The 21,377-nt window shown below is 38.5% G+C and overlaps 1 protein-coding gene across 2 annotated transcripts in view; it reads right to left on the reverse strand.

The window, feature by feature from the left end:
- Nucleotides 1–721: 721 nt before the first annotated feature.
- The window catches only part of LOC105920574 (transcription factor COE1-A), a 129,361-nt gene continuing 108,705 nt past the window's right edge, over nt 722–21,377 (reverse strand). Inside the window, exons 12-17 of one of the 2 annotated variants that reach the window (XM_012856176.3) lie at nt 15,973–16,038; nt 15,089–15,251; nt 14,611–14,793; nt 13,684–13,881; nt 11,011–11,079; nt 722–4,746 (exon numbers count right to left, since the gene is read on the reverse strand). In XM_012856176.3, the coding sequence (XP_012711630.2) occupies nt 11,012–11,079; nt 13,684–13,881; nt 14,611–14,793; nt 15,089–15,251; nt 15,973–16,038 (678 nt within the window). In that variant the 3' untranslated portion in view covers nt 722–4,746; nt 11,011. The remainder of the gene's footprint in view (nt 4,747–11,010; nt 11,080–13,683; nt 13,882–14,610; nt 14,794–15,088; nt 15,252–15,972; nt 16,039–21,377) is intronic. The other variant, XM_012856177.3, reaches the window with a different exon arrangement.

Below are 21,377 nucleotides of genomic sequence, written 5' to 3' on the forward strand. Positions count from 1 at the left end.
ATATCCTGATCAGATTGTTTTGCATACAACTAAATACAGAAAAATGACTGTGATGTGCAGTCCCGGTGGCTTCTATCACCTTTTTAAAAATAAGAAAATAGTATATTACTTATTTAATTCTTTAATAGAATTATTAAATTTTTCATTAATAATCCAAAACAATCCTTTAAAATTTTGCAAAAAAAATTCAACAAATAAAAAAATGACAAATAACTTTGAAAGTTATTGTGAACATATTGTCGATACTGATGTGTTATTGGATTGAATAAAACCGCAACAGGCTCGTTCAAATGAGGATTTGTCTCAGAAATTCCTTACAAGTTGAATGTTTTTCATGCATCAGTTAAGCATGGAGTTACACAAACTTTTAGGTAATATTATTAAATGACACATATTCCTACTGCTATACCGATGATGATTCTCTGTTCTGAAAAGAGACAAGCCTCTACGATGTCTTTTGGATTTTAACTTCTGATTGGATTGTCTTGTGTGTTTAAATCAGAAAATATTTATCTTATCTTTGATTTATCTTGATTTAAATGTCTCCTTTTTTTTTTTTTTTTGGTTCTTTAATAAGACGATACACTGCAATGCATTTTTTCTTAGAAAATCCAAAGACATGAGGTAAACGTTTTATTTTCCTAATTTGTGCATGGGACTCAATAAAGTTATTTCAAGTTCCCACTTGTGTGGAGATTTGATCAACATTAATGAGAACAGGTTTGCAGAGATGAAAGACCTTTAATTAAATATAGTGAAAGTCAAAAAGGTATTTTACACTCCAAAGTTCAAAATAATACAAAATCAACTTCATCACCTTTACAGTAGTTTCCTCTGTACTTTTCCTCTCCGCTCTGATACTGCTGATAATGTTTAGGCTCACAGACACAAGCCTGAATGCAGACAAGCCCAAATAAATCATGTTACTGTTGTCAGACAAGTGCTCTGGATCTTGCTTGTTTAGGCAAAAACCCTTTACAATTATTTATATATGTAGGCAACAACAGAAAAAGATTCTTCTGCTTTTAAGCATCACATTTTCTTTTTTATAAAAAAGAAAACAATCTGTTCTCTTTCATACATTTAAACACCCGCGCTGTCACTCTCACGTTTAGATGCAACCGGAAGAGTGGTCTCTAGGCCCATGATTGAGATTAAATAAATAGGTGGCTCATTTCTTTTAAAGAGAAAGTTAAGGAAAGCGGAAAAAAATGATAAAGTTCATTAAGGCCTAAAAGACAGAAGAAAAGAAAGAGAAGATAACATTTTCCTTCATTTCTTTCAGGCCTTCAGCAAGAAATGTTGACCCTAATTATACTCTGCAACATAAGACAAACAGAATTATAACAACATATTCAAAAACTCTACATCTAAAAAACACAAACAAATTCTGCAAATTCTCAACAAAAAAAACGAAACAAGATGACAAACTCAAAAAATATCCTAATGTCTTCATAATAAAAAAAAAAAAAGATACACCATGGCTTATTTTAGATTGATTGAAATTAGCAGTGGAAATATGGCTTTTACCAAAAAGACACTATTAGACAAAAACAAACAAATAAAACACGATTCAAATAATAAGACAGGTTTTAGATGGTTTTTAACCAGTTTTTCAACAAGCAGTTATTCTATAAACGTAGCAGGTTTACGCCAACTTTTAAATAGTTTTCATCTCCCCTTGTACTCTGATCCACATTTCTTATGATTTCAACATAGCAAAGTGGGTGCTTTCCGTCTGACAAAACTTTTATCACAAATATTATACTATTTTTGAACCGTTCTTGAAGTTAAAAATAGTATAAATACAAACAAGTTGTAAGTTTTTGAGCTTTATTGTTCAAGTAATGATTCAACTGAATTTTAAAGAGTTTTTATTGATGGCGAAAATCATCAGCCGGTAGAATGGAAAGACTACAAACAGACTTTGTGTGTATTGGATGCTGGATGTTTAAAAAAAAACGTTGAAGCAGTCCTTGATGAACAGATCATAATGGTAGCCTCATTATTTCTGTCAATCTGCGATGGGTGAAACCACCCAACACATCAGACGCACTGATAAGACTGTTCAGTACTGTTACCTTACCTTAAAAAAAGATAATGCTTGTGATTTTTTTAAGACCTCACTGACAAAGTTTCCTGCACTGCAAAAAATGTCTTCTTTTTTTTCTAACATATAAAACAGTAAAAGTAAGTGCTTCTTAAACATGTGCAGAAAGAAGTGAAAAGTCAATAAATCATAAAAACATTTTTTTTTAATCTAAATAGCAAATTTCTCGCTGGTGTAAAATATCAGATTTTACGATGGGACACAATATTTCCCTTTTGATGCCAAACTCAAGGAAAGGTTAGTTAATTTCAACTCTTTTTTTTCACACCCTTAATGCTCTCATCAAACTATTACCGGTCTGCCTCGTGCTTTGATGGCTTATAAAGAGTTCTGCTTTAAGTTACATTCTAGGATCACATTTGTATGTACAGTTAAACTCAGAATATTCATACCCCTGGCAGATTTAGGCTTAAACTGTTCTTTTCTTTAACTTAACCAACATATTTCTTTTGACTAGAAGTATTAATAATGCTTTGGAGAGGCACAGCCAGAGTCCTGGCGTGATTTTTGCAGGGAGTAAAATATTAAAAACTTGAAGCTAATCACCAAAGACAAATCACAAAAAAATACCAGAGGGAAAAAGGTGGTCAGCCATTAGCTTTGATTGCTGCCATGCTAATCAAGATTTTTGATTAATCGCTGAGAATGGTATAAATAATTTTCTACAAGCATCTTAATAAATTGTAAATAAAAAAGATAACTTTTTTCTTCTTTTAGAAATTGCCTGTCTCATTTCCTATAAAAGGTTTCTCAGTTGGATGAAAATCTAAATCTGTCAGGGCTATATATAATTTTGTGCTTAACTGTATCTAAACCTGTAGCATTAGAAGCGTAATCTCAAACTCATCCTGGCTAATATGGATTATTTTTATTGAATATGCCTGAAAATTATGTTGTGTGTTACATTGTAAAGGTGCCACATTAACAGCAAATATTAGATGTGCCAGTGCTAGAAAATTTTACTAAGATCTAAGCGAATGATGCAGCAATGATCTGATAGTAATCTGCCTTATTCTCTCACTACACTATGCAGACGCTCCACCTGCAAAGATGAAGAATACTTTATCCTTAGATCGTCAGGTGATCAGTAAGCATGAAAAAAAAAAACAGTGACTGTGGCATCACTCCTATAAGTACCTTCACGATCTCTATGCAGTAGCACACTGTAAATTAAGAGTAGAATTTTACTATAGTAAACACATTTTTTAGATACTCCAATACATATGGCAAGATAAGAAAGCGCGACAGCAGCTTTCACAAACAGAAACAGAAAATGTTCAGTGTAAGAAAAAAAAGCTGCAACACCCAAAAGTTCCAGAGTAATTAATTACGCTGAATATTATGACTTGTAACTTGATTTTCTTCACTAAATTAATGGCACCATTGTTGTGGGATAGGACGTTTTAAAGTCACACTTGTTTTATGAATTGGCAGATTTTTTTTAATGCTCTCAGATCAGAGGCTGGTATTTAAAACTATAAAAACAAGATTTTTAAAATTGAAAGGCAGATTTTCCATTTGACCTTTTTTTGCAGTGCAGCATGTAAGACAGACCATTGGTTGATTCTTCGCTTTCGGGCCAATTTAACCAGGTCAAAGGGCAAGCACCTAAAGGAAGAACGATTGGCCGGCTCGTCGTGCACAAAAATCTAACAACACACCAAAACAAAGCCACATAAAAAAATAGGAATCTGATTCACACAAAACACTTAAGTAAAAATGGCAGCAGTCCTTTAAGACGTGTTTTCTCTCTCGCACAGATGACTGACGGTAAAACTGAACTGGGTCGGATCAAATAGAGCTGCTGTTGGCAAATCATGATCGCCCCTGATGGAGAGGAGCTACATTCATTTGTGGTGTTTTAACGGGCAGTTTATGCCAATTTTCTTTTGAACTTCTTTTAGAAATTGCATCACACGAGAACTGCAGAGTAGACGCATGAGAAGCCATCTTAGAGTAAACGTTTGGATTTTTTCTGAATGGCTGAAACCTCAGTACAACAACCTGAGTCCTTCACCTAAAACAATAAAGCAGGGAGAGCGATGAAGGGGTGGATTTGGCAAACAAACAGAGGTGAAGGTTTGGCTTGTCTGTGTTGGCTGCCTCAGGCCCTGCATGAGACCTTCCTCATCACTGTCTCGACTTCGTCCTCATCATCAGGTCCTCTTCACATTATATTCCTTCATTGAAGACAATACTCCATAAATAGAAAACCGCTCATGTAGGTTACGTTGAAAAGAAGGTCATCACATGTAGCACAAAAAAAAAGAGAAAGAAAATCAATCTCCGAAGAGAGGAAGTGAATTCTGTCCAAAATAACACACTTCCTGTGACCATGGAGAGTCATAATCTTATGTGGCCGTTTCTCCTTATAAAAGCATTCGATTGTACAAAGATTTCTACAAACAGTTTGGTTGTTCTCCTTGGGTTTTTTGAGTTAGAAAGGGCCTGAGTTGGTTTTGTTCCTTCAGATCTGGATGGATGCCTCCATCCTGAACCGGAGTCCGGCTAGGAGCAAATCCTCCAGCGAGAGTGTGCTTGACTCACCCTACACCAACAAACACACACGCACACGTGCACACACCAAACAACGCGCTCACATCTTTACATGGGTGGGACGATCATTCCTGGGATTGCTGTAAGGTGGGGAGAAAGAAAGGATGGAGGGAGGGTGGGTGGGGGAGGGAAAAACGAAAGGAAAAATATTTTAAAAGACAGTCAAACATTTTTCTCCAGCATAGAAAAAAAACTTTCCATTTCCAAGTTTCCACTAATATGTTTTCCCCATCTGTGCAGCTGTGTGACTCAAGTGTCATTTTAACAACATCAATAGAGAAATAAATCAGCAAAATCAACAACGGATGCATCGGATAGTATGAGTACTGCGTTTCGCGCACAGACACACATCTAACCATGCGCAGCTGTCCTTATTTACGTCGTGCTTGAATGTCTGCCTGACACGCCGCATCATGGCATGTGTTGTCCTTAAAGCCGGGGGACGGGCGTTGATGTGCGAGAACAGACCTCAGGCCAAAATGACATAGGGTTATGTTTTCTTCAACGCGCGCTACTCTTCATGAGGCTGGAATAAAGTCATACACTGTCTTGGAAGTAGTGTTGAAAAATGTGAGTAATATTTAACATTTTTTACACTGACACACACTCAAAAGTATAGCTTGCGTTTGTATTTCACTTTAAGATGCCTAAACACAATCCAGTGTAACCTTCACGTCCACCTGTGCGTGATTCAAATTGAGTATAACTCCAGCTGTCCTATGAAGGCCTGTTGGAGAACACTGGTGATCAAACAGCATCATAAAGACTACTAGACACAGGAGACAAGTCAGGGAGAACGATGTGGAGAAGATCAAAGCAGGTTTAGGTTATAAAGCAGTATAACGAGGTATAACTATACCACAGAGTGCTTTTTAATCCATTATCTAAAAATGTAAAAGGGTCAGCTGCAAACTGACCATGACAGGATCATCCCCCTAAACCAACAAGTCAAGCAAGAAGAGAAGTTGTTACAGAAGGAGCCAAGAGGCCGATTGTAACTCTGGACCTGCTGAGATCCAATCTGAATTCAGGATGAATTGTAAAACCCAGTGTTGGCAGCCTTGTGCTGTAGGGATTCTTTTCTTCAGCTTGGAGAAAAGAGCTGGTCAAAAATGACTGCAAAATGGATGGAAATAGATAAAGTGCCATCCATGAAGAAACCCCTTGGAGCAGGCATGTCAAACTCATTTCTATGTTGGGCCACTTTGGCATCATGAAGTCATTAAAAGGGCCGGTTGCACCTGTGTATATGATACATTTGATTTCATAATTTCTTTCCAGTTCACGTAAAAAATTTAAATATTTCACAGTAACATAAAAGTAGTGCCTTAGGCCCGGTTTATACAGTTTATCTGCAAAAAAAAGTTTATATTGGGGTGAGTTACACTTTAAACTCATCATTCTGCATCACTTTTCCTCTTTTTGGATATTTCTGGGCTGATTTAATGTGTTGTGAAAAAAGCAGTGGCAGGATGCTGTTACGACAGAGTAAAAAAAAAAAAAATCAACATTTGCAACAGAAGGCACTGTTTTATTACCTGACTCCGCCAGATAGATTTGCTCTGCATATCCATCTGGAAACCTTCCGTTGAAGTAATTTTGGGAAGGGGCGAAAATACTGGTTAGCTGATTGGCCTATGTTGGTGATAGACGGGCCAAATAAACCAATCAGATTCGTCGTCACTCTTACGAGCGACGACGAAAACACAACCACAAGCCAAGCTACTCTTGCTGCTGCAGGTAAAGGCTCGTTAGTTCAGCAAAGAAATATTCTGTAATTCCTATAAAACTTGCTCGATAGCCACGCTAACGCTAGTTTCATCGGCTGAAGCCGCCATGTTCTTTAGACTGAACTGACGCGCTTCCCGTTGCGTCACACCTCAACCCGCCTCAAAGCCAACGCTGATTGGACGTTCGTTTGGTGAACGGCTCCAAATTTTCTTTAACGGAGAGTATCCAGACTGATCTGCGAGTGAAACCTTGAAAGCTCGCGAGATCAGGATGGTCTCACGAGGCTAACTGTTTTAGCCACTTTATACTATTTAAAAGGATATATGCCTCTACTTTATAACATGTTGCGCCTTTTTTGGCTCTTGAGGGCCGGATAAATTGCCTTGAGGGGCCAGATTCGGCCCGCGGGCCTTGAGTTTGACATGTGTGCCTTAGAGGCTCCAAGACTTTGTCATGCTGGAAGATGAACCTCCTACTCCAATGATCCTAAAACAGAGCTACAATGAGACGGCTTAGGTTAAAGGCCATTAAATGATAAAATTAAAAAAAAAAAAAATCAGACCTAAACCAGTTTGTAAATCTGTGTTAAGACTTGAAAACTGATGTTGCTGATAATCTGACAGAGCTCTGGTTATTTTGTAAAGAACATTTGAGTCTCTTGATCACCGAAGCTGCTTAAGAAATGCCTCAAAAGAGCTGTGGCTGTAATTGTGGCAAACGGTGGTTTGGTAAAACACTGACTCATGGGTGGCTGAACACAAACGCATGCCACACTTTACAAACTTACACTTTAGAGCTCTGCACCACTTTTTGTTGATCTAACAAATAAAATCCAAATAAAATCTATCAAAGTTTGTGGCTGTCATGCAAAAGAATGTGATTTAAAAATGTATCTAATAAGTTGCAGGTCACTATATCTATTTGCGAACTATAGCCAATTGGATTTTATTGATGGTCTTCCACTGTCCTGTAAGTTTCAGTTGCGCCACTAAATGAAAAGAATAAATAACCTAAAGATTAAGATTGGCTCTGCAGAAACCTACTGATTATACGGCCGTGTACGCTCTGAGAACCAAAGATGGGCTTGATGACTGGGTGACCCCCATGAAAAATTTCTAGATAAAACCACATTTTAAAAATTATCCTTTATATTGAGACTCTGTAAAAGTGTGCGTGTGTCTGCTTCTTAACAGCATCTTCGAGTTTTAGTTGTGGAGGAGAGGAGATGGTTTCTGTGGCGTGTAGTTGCATTTTCAGTCTTAAAATTCTGTCAGTGGCTCAAATACGAATAGCTTCTGCGCCTACAGTACTTTTCTGTCAATGATGATTGAAATCTGGCTTTCTGACGTTCTTTTTTTTTAAACTAAGTTGCTACTTTGGGGAGTTTATTTAGAGGTCTGGATACTTTCTGCCAAAAGGTTGGCGAACATCTATAGCTGACGGTTTAAAAAAAAGAAAGAAGCATAAAAAAAATGAAGCAAAAACAAAATGGGACCAAGCGAGTTCGCCAAAGGCCAAGCAGATAACAAGCAAACAAAGCTTTTATTTAACATGGAAACTGATGATGAACGACTTCAGAGTGACGCACAAGTTGACTTTTTCCCTTGAAATAGTTTAGCAAACTGTGCGCACGTGTTTACAACAACACTAGTTTTTCTAACACAGCACTACTGAGATAGATTCACCGGAGGAAACTGAAGTAAACAAATCACCCCATGTGAAACAATATTAACATCCAGCAATAACATTTTAGAGCATTCATCTTTAAAAGATCTTGGAATCTCAAGTTAAATCAAAGGTCTAATTAACACCACATACTCCCTTGTTATTCCTGTGCTGTTTCCTGAACACTAAACCAACTAATATTTATTTTTTCAGATAAACCATCTGGACAATCTTTCAAAGACTCTTTGAAATATTTTTTTTTTTCAAATTTCTTTATATGAATGTCATTACTTACTCCATTCCTCACCATACACAACTAACATGCACAAATTTACTGAAATGTTCTTCATATATGACAGTTTTACCAATGAATTTATCTTAAAAAATATCTTTCCTTGATTCAAAAGACTGAAAACTGAACGGCTTGTAAAATATGACTCAAAAAGAATATAAAATATCTACACAGCTCCTGGACAGATTATATTAAACTTTACTCCAAGAACGCAAGAAAATGTATTTAAGAGCTACAAAAGTGACTTTTGCATGATATGTCGCCTTTAAACACAAGAGAATAAATAAACAAATTGAAAACAAATTTGTTGTATTCAGAAAATGCATTTTGAATGTGGAGTCAGTGACACAAGAAATGCCTAAGAAACATTAATTGGTCTGTTTTAGTTTAAAAATCATATGAAAGTAGTAATAAACAATACATAAGAACTCATAAACGAAACTAAAACCTATCAGGGAACCTAGAATAATTCAAATTAGGCAACAGAGTAAAGTTGGTTCAGACGTTAGCAATCAAAGTAAAAACTTGGACACATTTCCAGCTTCACTAAACTAAGAGATTGATCTATTAGTTGTTTCTCAATCAAAATCATGTCTGTCAGCTCATCTGTACGCACGGTTTCCTAAATGAGGGACACATATTCCCGACTTTTTCTACCACACCTGACAGGTGTCACAGATGAGGAGCAGCCTCATGCGGTTTCTTGTTAGAACGTGGGTGGGTGGCATTCGATACAGTTGGTGTCTCCATCCTGAATGTCAGATGTCATCGTGTACAAAACACAACAATTACCTTATGTAATATTTTACCCCCTAAAACATTCATGTTAAAACAGAAAGGTCTAAGAAAAAAAAAATCTAAGTCCAACAACAGCGGGACTAAGTGTCGAGCTAATCTTGCAGTCATGGAGTGTGGCAGGTACACTGACAACACAAACTGTGGAGACTGTCGAACAGCTGTCTTCTCTGTGAGCTGAAAGTGTGAGATCACCCAGAGTGTGACAGAGAAAGACGTGTGTGAGTGTGTGTGTTGCAGTAAGTGGGGTGTATTTCTTCTTCTTCTTCTTCTTCTTTTTTTCAGACGTGCTTTGAGGCTTCGCTTTGTTCCCACACCCCCACATATGCTCGCGCCCCACACACACACACACACACACACACACACACACACAGCTAAACAAAGTCAGCGATGTTGAGAAATAAATTCCATGTGCCAAATGTCTGTTTCTGTCTTTGTAAATAACCAACTTCCTGCCTCTCTTCCCAGCCAGTGGGAGGAGAGGGAGGAGTTATGAGGCAGATGGTTAGATGCGTAATGTGAGCGGAGGAGAGGGGTGGAGGAGATACTAAGAGAGAAAATTATTAGATACACAAGACAAGTGCAGTGCCGTGCAAAAGAATTCATACCCCGCAACTTTCATAACATTTTAATAGGATTTTATGTAGGGATGCACGATATATTGGCATTTCAAGTAAAGATGGCCTAATCTTAATATTTTCATCTTGTTGAGTTTTGTTTATGTGACACAAGTGGTGGTAGGACGGCTGACCATGTGAAATTTAGTTGGTCATGTGACCAACTAAACTGATGCAACGTGGGATTGTGGGTTATTTAATCGAACCTGAGAAGATTTTCTTTTCATTTTGTTGATATATATATATATATATATATATATATATATATATATATATATATATATATATATATATATATATATAAATATATAAAGTCAATGCTAATATCAGATATCAATATTGAATTTCATATCAGTGCATCTCTGATTTTATGTGATAAATGGATTAAAAGTAGCGCAAAACTGTGAAGTAGCAATATTTATTACAAATAAAAACCTAGAAATTGTAATGTGCATTTGTGTTAGCCACCCCTAAGTCATTATTTTGCAGAAGTACCTTTTGCTGCAAATGCATCTGCAATGCTTTTGGGGGTATTTCTAACAGATTTTCAATGACATTTTGGTTAGGACACATGATAATGCTCTGGCTATATGTTTAGGGTTGTCCAATTTAAACCTCTGCTTCCCTGTCCCTGCTAAAGAACAGTAGCCCCACAGGATGATGCCACCACCACTGTGTTTCACCATGGAGATGGTGTGTGGAGGATGATGTGCAGTGTTAGTTTGTGCCACTAATATGTATGCCTCCAGGCCAAAACATTATTATCTATTTAACAGAGTTGTTCAATAACTATTCCTACATGGTAAACTGAACAGGACTCAGTGATTTGTTTAACAGTTGGGAAATTGTGTCATAAACCTTGTCTTGTATGTTTATTCATATTAATAATGTTGATTGCTCAGAAATTGTGTCTAAAGAGACTGGATTTGGTTGCACAAAATGTCATTTAGGGGTAACAAACTAAACAACCCTATATACAAATATAAGCCTCACTTCTCAGGTTTTTAACTTGCAAAAACTTGGAAAAAACCATGTGTCCTTTTACGTTACGCTTCACACTTATGTGTTACTTTGTGTTGGTCTATTAAATTAAATTGCAATAATATACACTGACAACACGTTAAAATGTTTGGAAAATGTTTGGAGGTATGAAACGAGGAACAGGAGTGAAAACTCAACGAGTTAGTAAAAAACCTGCAGATGCATTAAGGTAAGAGAGGTGACAGGAGAGCTGAGGAACATACTTCAGGTGAAGGCCAGGCCTTGTAGAGAGCCGGCTGATGAGTACTTGCTAGAGTCCACAAATGTTTGATCTGGTAGAAAAAGGCAGAGATGGAAGAATGAAAGGATGATGAGAGAAGGATAAACAGGTCAGAGAAACAACAAGATGAAAAGTTAGATAGGGGAAAACATTTTAATCCAGCCGCTAGGCACAACACGAAGCACTGACATGAAATAAATTATACAATACATCACCTAAAAAATAAATAAAACAGCTTTCAAGTAACCACAAAATGTACAGAAGACTCAACCAGAGCTGCGGAAGATAACTTATCTCCACATCTGTCAACAGATAGTTTTTTTTTTCAGATGTTTGGGGGCGTCGTGACCGTGGCAACACTGTCCATCTGATTTGGATGTTGTCTATGTTGCATTACGAGCAATACAAAGAGGAACCTTCTGCTGTTCAGATTTACTTTAAGTAATCTGGATACAATCTGCACATGTCAAAAGCGAATCTCAGCTGACAGTCGGGGGGGAAAAAAAACGGCCTGGGAAACAAATGTGGATGCCAGATGATGGTTTACTCTCATTGTTGGATAAATCCCATGATGAAGTTGGGGGGGTTGATTTATTGGGTTTTCGAAGCACATGTAATGTGTATGGTCTGCGGGAGACGAGCAGTCCAAAGATTTCAAGTTTTAAAACGAAAATAAATCGTGGAGCACTAAAAACACTCCTATGACTCATATTTTGTGCTCCAAATTGAGGTTTTCTGGAAGACACTATCAACATGGATCATTCAGTGAAATAAATTAAACTCTGTCACCTTTCGGGCAGTTCTCCCTCTAATGAAACATCTTATATTTCTGGCTAAACCCAACTCCCAGCACCTGTTTTTGTTCTACCACCTGGGATTATATATCAGCTGCAGACCCAGTTAGCTGTGCAGCCACGTCATGCATAGCCAGTTTTAAAAAATCAATGCCTATTGTCTCATATGGATTAGAAACACGTCCCATAGGATGCACACATTATTTAGTGGATCTAATTCTTCTGTTGTTTTTTTTAATCCAAACAGTCGAAGAGATTTCAACATTTTTACAGTGACATTCATAGTCAGAGACTGTGGTGTCTGCTGAGGCCTTTTGTCTTTCTGTGTCATGCTCAGACTGGTCTGAGTGTGAAAAATAGTCCAAAGCCCATCTGAAACCAGGAGAGGAAATACAATTTAATAATGTTCATGTCAACAGGCTAAATTTGTGAATCTACACGCTTTTTGAATAAGTGTTAAAACCCAATTAACCGGTACTGCACTGAGATATGTTACAAGTCTGATTATAAACGCGGCATATCAGAAATAGACATGAAACATGCTAGCACTTGAGTAAGCTGCTCATCAGCAGGTGTCAGATAAATATATCTTTAGAAACAATTGATTAAGCTGTGCACAATTTAGGTGGTTAGATACTAGAACGTGATAGTAGCATCCCCATTAAACTCAGTGTTGGTGCAGCCTATTAATGTTGCCCTGTTCTAGTTTAGACAAAATTCAGACTTGATTGTCTTAGTTCTTGCTTAGCTTAAATGCCTCGACTGGTATCAGGGACAAAAAGGTCTTTATCTTGACATATGTACTGTGAATAGTGGATGAAGATGCTCAAGTAATGCAATTTATCCAGCAACCTCAACAACTCAACAGGTGAGTAACAGATAAAAGTGAACTGCTTCTAACAGCAAAACTTTATAAAATATAAGGAAATGACTTATCCTTTGGGCAGTTAATGAAAACCCATAGCAGAGTCTCTAAAAAAATAGAAGGCTAAGTGAGAGCAAAAAAAAGTTATTATTACCTACATCATTGCAAAGGAAGACTTCTGACTTTTGCTCAGCTACCAACAAATGTCCTGGATAAAAATGCAAGCCTCCAAAAGTCCTTGTTGTATCCAAAGAGTGTTTTATTCAAGCATATTGACAGAAAGTTAAGTGGAAGGAAAAAAAAGCATAGTACAATGTGGAGCCAGGCAACAGGCATAACCGCAGTAATATCTAGGATGTTATAATGTTATATGGGTTATAATGAGTGCTAAATCTGATTATATGATCTAACTCACACCTTTAAATACCTCAGATCACTAGCCTAGCATCTTGCTAAGCTACTTCAGAACCTGATAGGATGCCAGAAGTGTCTTATCTGGGCTAAGAATAATAATAAAAAATGGACAGTAGCCCAGTGATACAAAGTCCTCTTTTTATGTTAAAGTAATTTTGTATTTGAAAATCAAGGTCCCAAAGTGTGGAGAGAGACCAGAGAGGCGCATAATCCAAGCAAACCCAACAATTTCTGAACAAAAATACTGAAGTTATTTTTTATTTTGGTGATATTCTATTTCACTTAGACACATTTGTTTTCAGTATTGTATTAAGAGTGCTTTTAAAATAAATTAATTGGGGTTCTTAAACTTTTCAAGGATAATCGTCACTGAAGGATAAATCAGACGCTTGTTAACGCAACGCAATACTGTAGTTTTGTGCAAAAATGCCTCAACCTGAAACCAGGTGTCATGCTCCACACAAGCTTCCACTTCCAACCCAGTCGCTAGGCACAACACGAAACACTGACATTAAATAAATTCTACAATACATCACGTAAAAAAACAAAAACAAAACAGCTTTCAAGTAACTCGGTCAATTACCTTGAAGTCCGTTACCGTTGGCACTAGTGCAGGAAGGAGGAGGTGAGGACGACGGCCTCACCACCGGAGCAAAGGCGGACTTCTGCTTAACGGCTGCTGACACCATGTTGGCCGGAGAGAAGGAGAAGACTCCAGAAGAAGAAGAACAGTTGGAGGGCAGAGAGGTGGAGGAGGCCATGGTGGGACTGGATGGAACAACTGGGAGGTAAGGAGGTACAAAAAAAGGGGAAAGAATAAATGAGAAATATAGAAAGATGGCGAAAGCTAAACTACCAAATGCTTGGTGGGTAAAATAGTACTATATATGTGTACTGATGTGATTTTTCTCTGACTGTCTATGCTCTGTTGTCAAACGGCATCCCAAGAGCCTCATTAAGGTCTTCTGCTTCTGGACAACTTGCTTTTTTTATTTAGAAAAACATGATTCAGCACTAGAGTTAATTGTGTTCCCAACACTTCTGCCAGTCTGATGAGATTTTAATCTTTCTTTTTTTTTTTTTTTTTTTTACATTTAGCAATACAGATGTGTCCAGTTTCTCCTTTATAATAACACGTTGACATCTTTGTCAACAGTTTAATGGCACTTGTTTGTGCCATTTTAAATCTTTGCAATTTTTTTTATTTACTCATTGAGATACTCTCTCCTCACTCTTCCAGTCCACTAAGTAGGAATCTGATGAAATCAATCAACACGCAGAGAAAATGCTTGGTTGTCAGATAAAAGCAGGGAGGGAAGGAGAAAATGGAGCTCTGAGTTGCTGATAGTTTTGAAGACTGTGCAGCGTTAAGCCTCGTTGGGAGTCTCTGCCTTTTACTTGTTGTGTTGAATATGTCTTCAAAACACACACTCAACACAACAAGTCTTTCTTTCGACCTGAATGCCCGAGTACCGCATGTGCTACGTGGACGATGCATGCGTGCACTGACTGGCATAAGGCGAGTTGGCCGCAGAGCCGTTGAGGAAAGTGGGCGAGCCTCCCAGGTTGGTCATGCCCCCGTTGTTAGCGTAGCCGTTCATGGTGCTGCTGACTGAGGTGTAGCTGGTCTGCTGAGGTGTGGAGCTGGGCACGTAACCGTGAGGCGACACACTACTGCTGCTGCGCACAAACCCTGCGGCGGACGATACAGAGAAGAACGGTGTGGGGAAGGACAAACAAAGATTACGATACAAAGCTTGATGCTCTTTATAGGTTCAAAAGCAGTCCATTTTGATCTTAATCATAGTACAGAACAGTTAAACTCAGTTGATCATATATTTCCTGTTGGGAAAAAGTTGTCTCTCTAAGAAAGCCTGGCTGATGGTATCATTGCGTTGACTTTGCAGCAATCCCTCCTCCGTTGTGTTTGTATTGTATATTTGATAATAAATAGTACTTTGTGCAGTACGAAAAGTGTAAACTTCTACCCTGATTGGCTTGTGACGTTTCCGAGACGTTGACGGAGAGCTGCCCGGTGAAGGAGTTCACTCCCATCATGCCTGTGTGCGTCGAGCCGGAGAGCTGGGTGTGGGTTCGCGGAACGCTGTAGAGCGCTTCCGCGATGTCCGCTGCTCGCTTCAAGATGATCTCCTGCAGGAAGATGGAAAAAAGGCAACAAGGACGGCAGGTTTAGACCTTTTCATGTTACCTTTTGGACAGCTGTATGTGTGAGCAGTGTTGTATAAAGTACTGAAATCTCAGAGTCAAGTAAAAGTATAGGTACCTCTCCAAAATATGACTTTGGTAAAAGTCCAAGTCACTGACTGAAGTGCTACTTGAGTTAAAGTCTTAAAGTATCTGAAATGTCTTGTACTTAAGTATGAAAATTACTGTAAAAATAGATGTACTCAAGTAATGTAATGAAAAGTATAAGTAAAAAGTAAAACAAAGCAAATGCAGTTTGAATGACATTTTTTACATTTTGGTAAACTTTGAAGGCCAAATTCACTTAAAATAATATAAACCAAGTGCAGGAGACATTTAGACCAAGTTTAGACAGAAAATACAACCTTTTTGTAAGGTTTCAGTTTTTCTTCTTCAAGTAAGGTCAGTGCTATACAAATTATCTCTCTCTCTCTCTCTCTTTTTTTTTTCTTTTTTTTTGTAGTAACGAGTAACTAAACCAAACATTGAAAATGAATTGGAGTAAAAGTATGCAATTAAGTTCGAAAATATAGTGAAGTAAAAGTGAAAGTTATCAAAAAAAAAATTATACTCGAGGAAAGTATAAAGTACTCCAAAATATACTTAAGTACAGTAGTGAAGTATTTATACTTTGTTACTATACAACACTGTGTGTGAGTGTACGTACCTGGTTATTATGAGGCAATCCGTAGAGGGCTTCCACCAGATCTGCTGCTCTTTTCAGAATAACCTCCTGAAGAAAAACAAAGAGGATATGCTAAAATATTGAGTTGGAAGTGTTTGCATCTTTGTTCGACTTTGTTTCAAAAAGTCATGTGCCGTTTCTTTTTCTCATGCCTCCACCTCTCAAACCAAACCAACAAACCAGCTTCCGTTTTTTTTTTTTTTTTCACCATGTCTTCATGATAAACAAATTGCACTTCACCACTTTCAAAAGGAAGATTATCGCCTGTCAACTTGAGTGCTTTTATGCATTTTAACGACATCTTAAAGTGACAGGTATTTAAAATCAAATCTAAAGTCAATCTAGCTTGGAAAACGTTCTTTGCAGGCTCAGCTGCAAATTTAAATGGGCCAAGCCCGTAAAGCGCCATTTGATCATGCAGAGCTCTCTCCGTCTTTTTGACTCATGTCTTCAAAAGCAGGATGGGAGTCGCTCATTTTAGTTGGCTGTACTCTTTTCTCTCTTTTACCATTCAGTCAGCACAAATAAAAGAACCCTGAACCAATTGATTATGCGATTAAATCAGATTTAAAATCTTTGGGCAGTCTTTCAATCTCCCCAGTTTTCTTCTTTATATGCTTTCCCCCATCTTTTCTCCTCTCCTTTTTTCCCTTCTGCCTTCACACAGAGGACTGTCTTCTCTACCCTCTCCACAAACTAAAGGTTCTGCAGTCCTCCTTCCCCATGGTAGCTACCTTTTATTATTTCTGTCCTCTCCTCCCCTCCCAGGGCCCTCACCAAGGTCTAAGGTGTCTTGTTTAACAGTTAATGTGTCGTCTTTTTCACAGCATGAGGTGACAGAGAGAAAATTACTCTGCACTTCGCAGAGTTAACCTGCATGGTGCGACACACTCGCACACGTGCTTACGGTTCGCTGCGTGTGCGCTCTCCTGCGGGTATGTAGCGGTGGAACATATTGCCGCTCCATTAGTTTGTGTTTGTGTGCGTGTGTGTGTGTGTGTGAATATGAAAGGTCCCACAGCCAGTCAGCAGTGCTATGTGCCTGTCAACTGTGCTAAATTCAATGTTTTACAGATTATTATGTCCCTGCTGCCTCTATGTTAACCTCTCATTATTAGGGCTGGTGAGCTGAACCACACACACGCACGCACACACACGCACGCACACAGAAACCTGATCCTGAACGCTGAAGTGGTTCCGGTAAGGCCAGTCACTGATAAACGGGAAGGGAAGATGATCCTCTGGTAACATCATCATTATCAGGTCTGCGGCTTTGTGCAGCTGCATCATTTCAATCTTTTTGTGCTGCCTGACGCATTACACTTTGACTATTTTCATTGTTATCTTTTGTTTAAAAGAGAAAAATCCATCGGCTAACTAATCTCGTACATGTGAATCTTTAAATAAGAAGCACTGCTTGTTTTAACTCCGCATTTAGAACTTTGGTCCCTTTATTTTATATCTCCTTAATTGTCCTCCCTAGTGTAGATGAAGATGCTCCCAGCTGCATTGTGCTGATGCAACTTTAAAAAACAAAAAGCTTTGATTTTGGCCTTGCTGGAGTCATCTATGTTATGAAGCTGATAAAAAAAAAACCTGCAACAAATAGTGAATTTGAGAATCCATACTCTGTATATTTGCTGCAAAACCAAAACTTAACAGCAGCGTGAAGAACATTTCTGTTTCAGACAAGCTTTTGCAATTTGAGTTACTGACATTTTACCACAAATTGGTTTGTTGACCATACCACAATGGTCCAGGCATTTAATTATCTTGACAGTCTACTCAAACAGACCTGTAGCTTTAATTTATAAATCTTATGGTCTATATGGGTATTTAATTTGTATTCATAACATGATAACCATTGCAATGTGGGGCACTGATTTGCACTGTTGCTTCAAAGCATGAAGATTCCTTGTTGAGAAATCTGCACATTGTATTTTTGCATGGTGTTTGCATGTTTTTCCCCTACGTGCACGAACTGGTCTCTCTAAATTGTCCTGACGTAGCAGTGCGTGCATGAATATCTGTTTGCTGAAGATATTTAAATATACAGAATATGAAACAATGTCAAAACCCATTGTGGAAATATTGTTCTTAATGATGGTAAAAGCTGTTAGCGGAGAACTATAGATAGCATCAGGCACTTATTTTTCAAAACTACATAATTCCAAAGACTTTTGGAACATATGAACACTTGAGCGTGGGCATAAACTTTCACTTTCACATATCTATCCTTCAGCTGCGCAATCAGGTTATTGCACATTGTAAATAAGAATCATGACAAGAGCGACAGAAACCAACTTTCAAAAACAGATGCCAGTGTCCTAATTTACTGCAGTTGCAGAAAAGCATTATTCTAAAGCTTTAATCTCAGCCTGTTTTATGTCATCCCTCTGTGTTCTGTCAATTCTCACGTATTTATGGTATATTTAACTGACGCGTAGCCATCTGTCACTTCTTGTCTGTCGAAAAACTTTTATCTCTACGTCCCTATTTACCTGACTGTTTCACCAGAGTCTGCATAACCTTCCTCCAAGAGCTTTTCAACCTTTACTGTGATCTGTTTCCGCAGAATATGAAGAAAAACCGAGAGTCAGACAGAAGAGTCATTTGCTGGAAGAGGAAAAGGCTCACTGGAGTAGCCAGGTTGCTTTTACTGCCCGATTAACGAGCTCTGCTAATATGATAACCGTACAAGATTCACGCACACACGCATTAGGACCAGGAAATGTTGGGCTGAGTATCCATGGGGGGGGGGTCACATGTGTGTGCAACGTGCAAGTGCCTAACAAGCACATACATGACACATACATGACTTATTTCTCCCTAATGCTGGTACATTAGCAGCATGATCCGCTTCTAATGGGCCATTAGGGATGCTGTACATGAAGGGTCGCCCTTCACATGGATATGATGTCATGCTTTTCACGTGGGACAATTGCAGACATAGGAAGAGGTATCGACACGAGTCCACAAATATTCTTCGGGAATCGTCTGCTATGCTGTGAGATGGCGGTTTCAGATTTCGTCGTCCCTCCCTGTTGGTGAAGTCAGTTTAGGCGTATGCAGTGCAGCATGTATGTCGGTTTAAGGCACGGTATATCTTCATGCATCACCTGCATTACTCACAATCACAGGGATTACTCATCTTGGTGATGCCAGTGATGTGACCTCGTGAAGGTATGACATCAGTAAAATGTGGTGCATAGCGATGTCAGCCGTGTGAGTCACCAGAGGAAGCCGCCTAACTCTAACCAGATCTAATGTACGCTGAAGTGTCACCCATTTGAAATATCGCTCATCAGTGGTCGGCTTATCGTGAGTTCATCGGGTTCATCACCAGTCCCTTTGTGTGTCACAATGTCAACACTCCTCAGGGTTTTGCACCCAACGGGTTCAGCGTCGGCGTAAGTTTTCAAACATTTTTATTGTGGTTTCCCACAGCCTGTCCGGTTGCTTCAGCTTGTTTTCATTATTGTCTGCGTGTCGTCATTTATGACTCCATTTTTAAATCACCATTTCGGGTGCTGTCATGTTCTTTCCTATTACCGTTGATGTGCACGTTTTATATTGTGTCTGTGTGTGTATATTGGGGTGAAGGGGGTAGAGCTCACAGTGCTCTGCTGCATCAGGACAGGGTACGTTACTTTTGGCATATTATTTAAATTTTTTTACCATTTGGTGTTGAAAGTTCAGTGCTCCAACAATGTCTCCAAGTTTTCAATACACATTTGTTTCTGGTCCAGACAGCTAAATGAAAACCTTACACACTGCAAAAATGGAACTAAAATTAAGTAAAATTTTCTTGAAATTAGTGTCTTTTTCCTTGATTTGAGCAGCTAAATAAAACTATGTGCCAATGGAATAAGAGTTTTGCACTTAAAATAAGAAAATTTCATCTCCATCATCTTATTTCAAGTGCCGGATATGTAATGATCTTATCTTAGGGGTACAATTACTTATTTCATTGGCAAAAAACTTATTTAGCTGCTCAAATCAGGGGAAAATATACTAATTTTAAGAAAACTTTACCTACTTTTAGTTCCCTTTTTGCAGTGCAACTTGTTTGAAAATAACACTCACTTGTTCTGTAAGGAGAACTCTCTCCCCTTGCTGGCTCCCTACCTGTACAATTCTGAATGATAAAATCCTGTCTATTACCTATGAAGCCCTTAGTGGCAGAGCACAGACCTAATATACAAGATCCGATTACTATGTGTCATCAGTCTTGTTCTCTGGTTTACAAATAAAGATTTGGAGGTGGAGCTTTTGAATAGCTGGCACCTATTCTGTTGAATTATCTCTAAATCGTCTTTTAAATTTAGCCTATGTTGAGGTTGTGTTGTTTATGTGCTCTTTCTTTTTTTATTATCCAATTTACTCAATTGTTGTGGTTTGTAACATTTTTCCTGCATGCATCTAAAAATACTTTGTGTTGCACAGTTCAAAGCAGCCCCACACACCTGAATCACATGGCTAAACTGCCTCGCTGGCATGGAGTCAAGCTCTGCAGAGCTTTGCTAATGAGCTCATATTTGAGTCAGGTGCATGAAAGCAGAGAATGTCACAGGACACCGGGCCCTCGGAGACTGGAGTTTGAGACGACTGCTTTAAAAGGCAATTTATACCAGCAAATACTAGAGAGATGTATGGAGCATTTCTGAATTTGAAGACAGTTTTAAAAATTCACACTTTTATTATTCTGGTATTTAGCAAATAGAAATACCTGTAGTCTTCCAAAATAACCAGATTTAATGCCGTGAGAAAAATGGCTACGAGTCACATGTAAACATCTGGCTTCATCTGTATATGAGCACGCTGAGATTGTAACTGTACTCGATGAGGTATCTGCTTCCTAAAGCAGCATCCCAATTTCACTGTGAATAATTTTGACCTTTACATGAAATAAGTGTCAAATGAAAAGGGTTCAAGGTAGAAAATCTAGTCCTTCACAGTTCCTTGAAACATCGCGGTGTGCCAACAGGGTAAGGGCCATCCCTATGCAAACTGCATGTGTCAAGTATGGAGTGATGCTGAGGAGATCACAGTGACACAGACTGGCAGCCGAATTAGTGTGTGTGCGTTGCCAGCAAAATCCCCTGAATGTTCATTGAACAATTATAGAATCGGCTGTTCGCTGGTAATCCTCTCTCACACTCCACTGCCCCGTCTGTCTGTCGTCTGTGTGGTGCCGCCGACACAATCTTGGAAATTACACATTGACTAGTCAACACTCGACAGGCAGCCAAGAGTTCATCAGATGCCAGCGAACACACTCACTTATTCAGTTTTTCCACGTTGAACAAAAGCAGAAAAATGTTGAAATAACTCAGACTCAAAATTCTGTCACAGTACTGATATAAACAGTTACAGCACTTTGCTCG

The sequence above is a fragment of the Fundulus heteroclitus genome, chromosome 11 (assembly GCF_011125445.2).
Source record: "Fundulus heteroclitus isolate FHET01 chromosome 11, MU-UCD_Fhet_4.1, whole genome shotgun sequence".
In the NCBI taxonomy this organism is placed as follows: Eukaryota; Metazoa; Chordata; class Actinopteri; order Cyprinodontiformes; family Fundulidae; genus Fundulus; species Fundulus heteroclitus.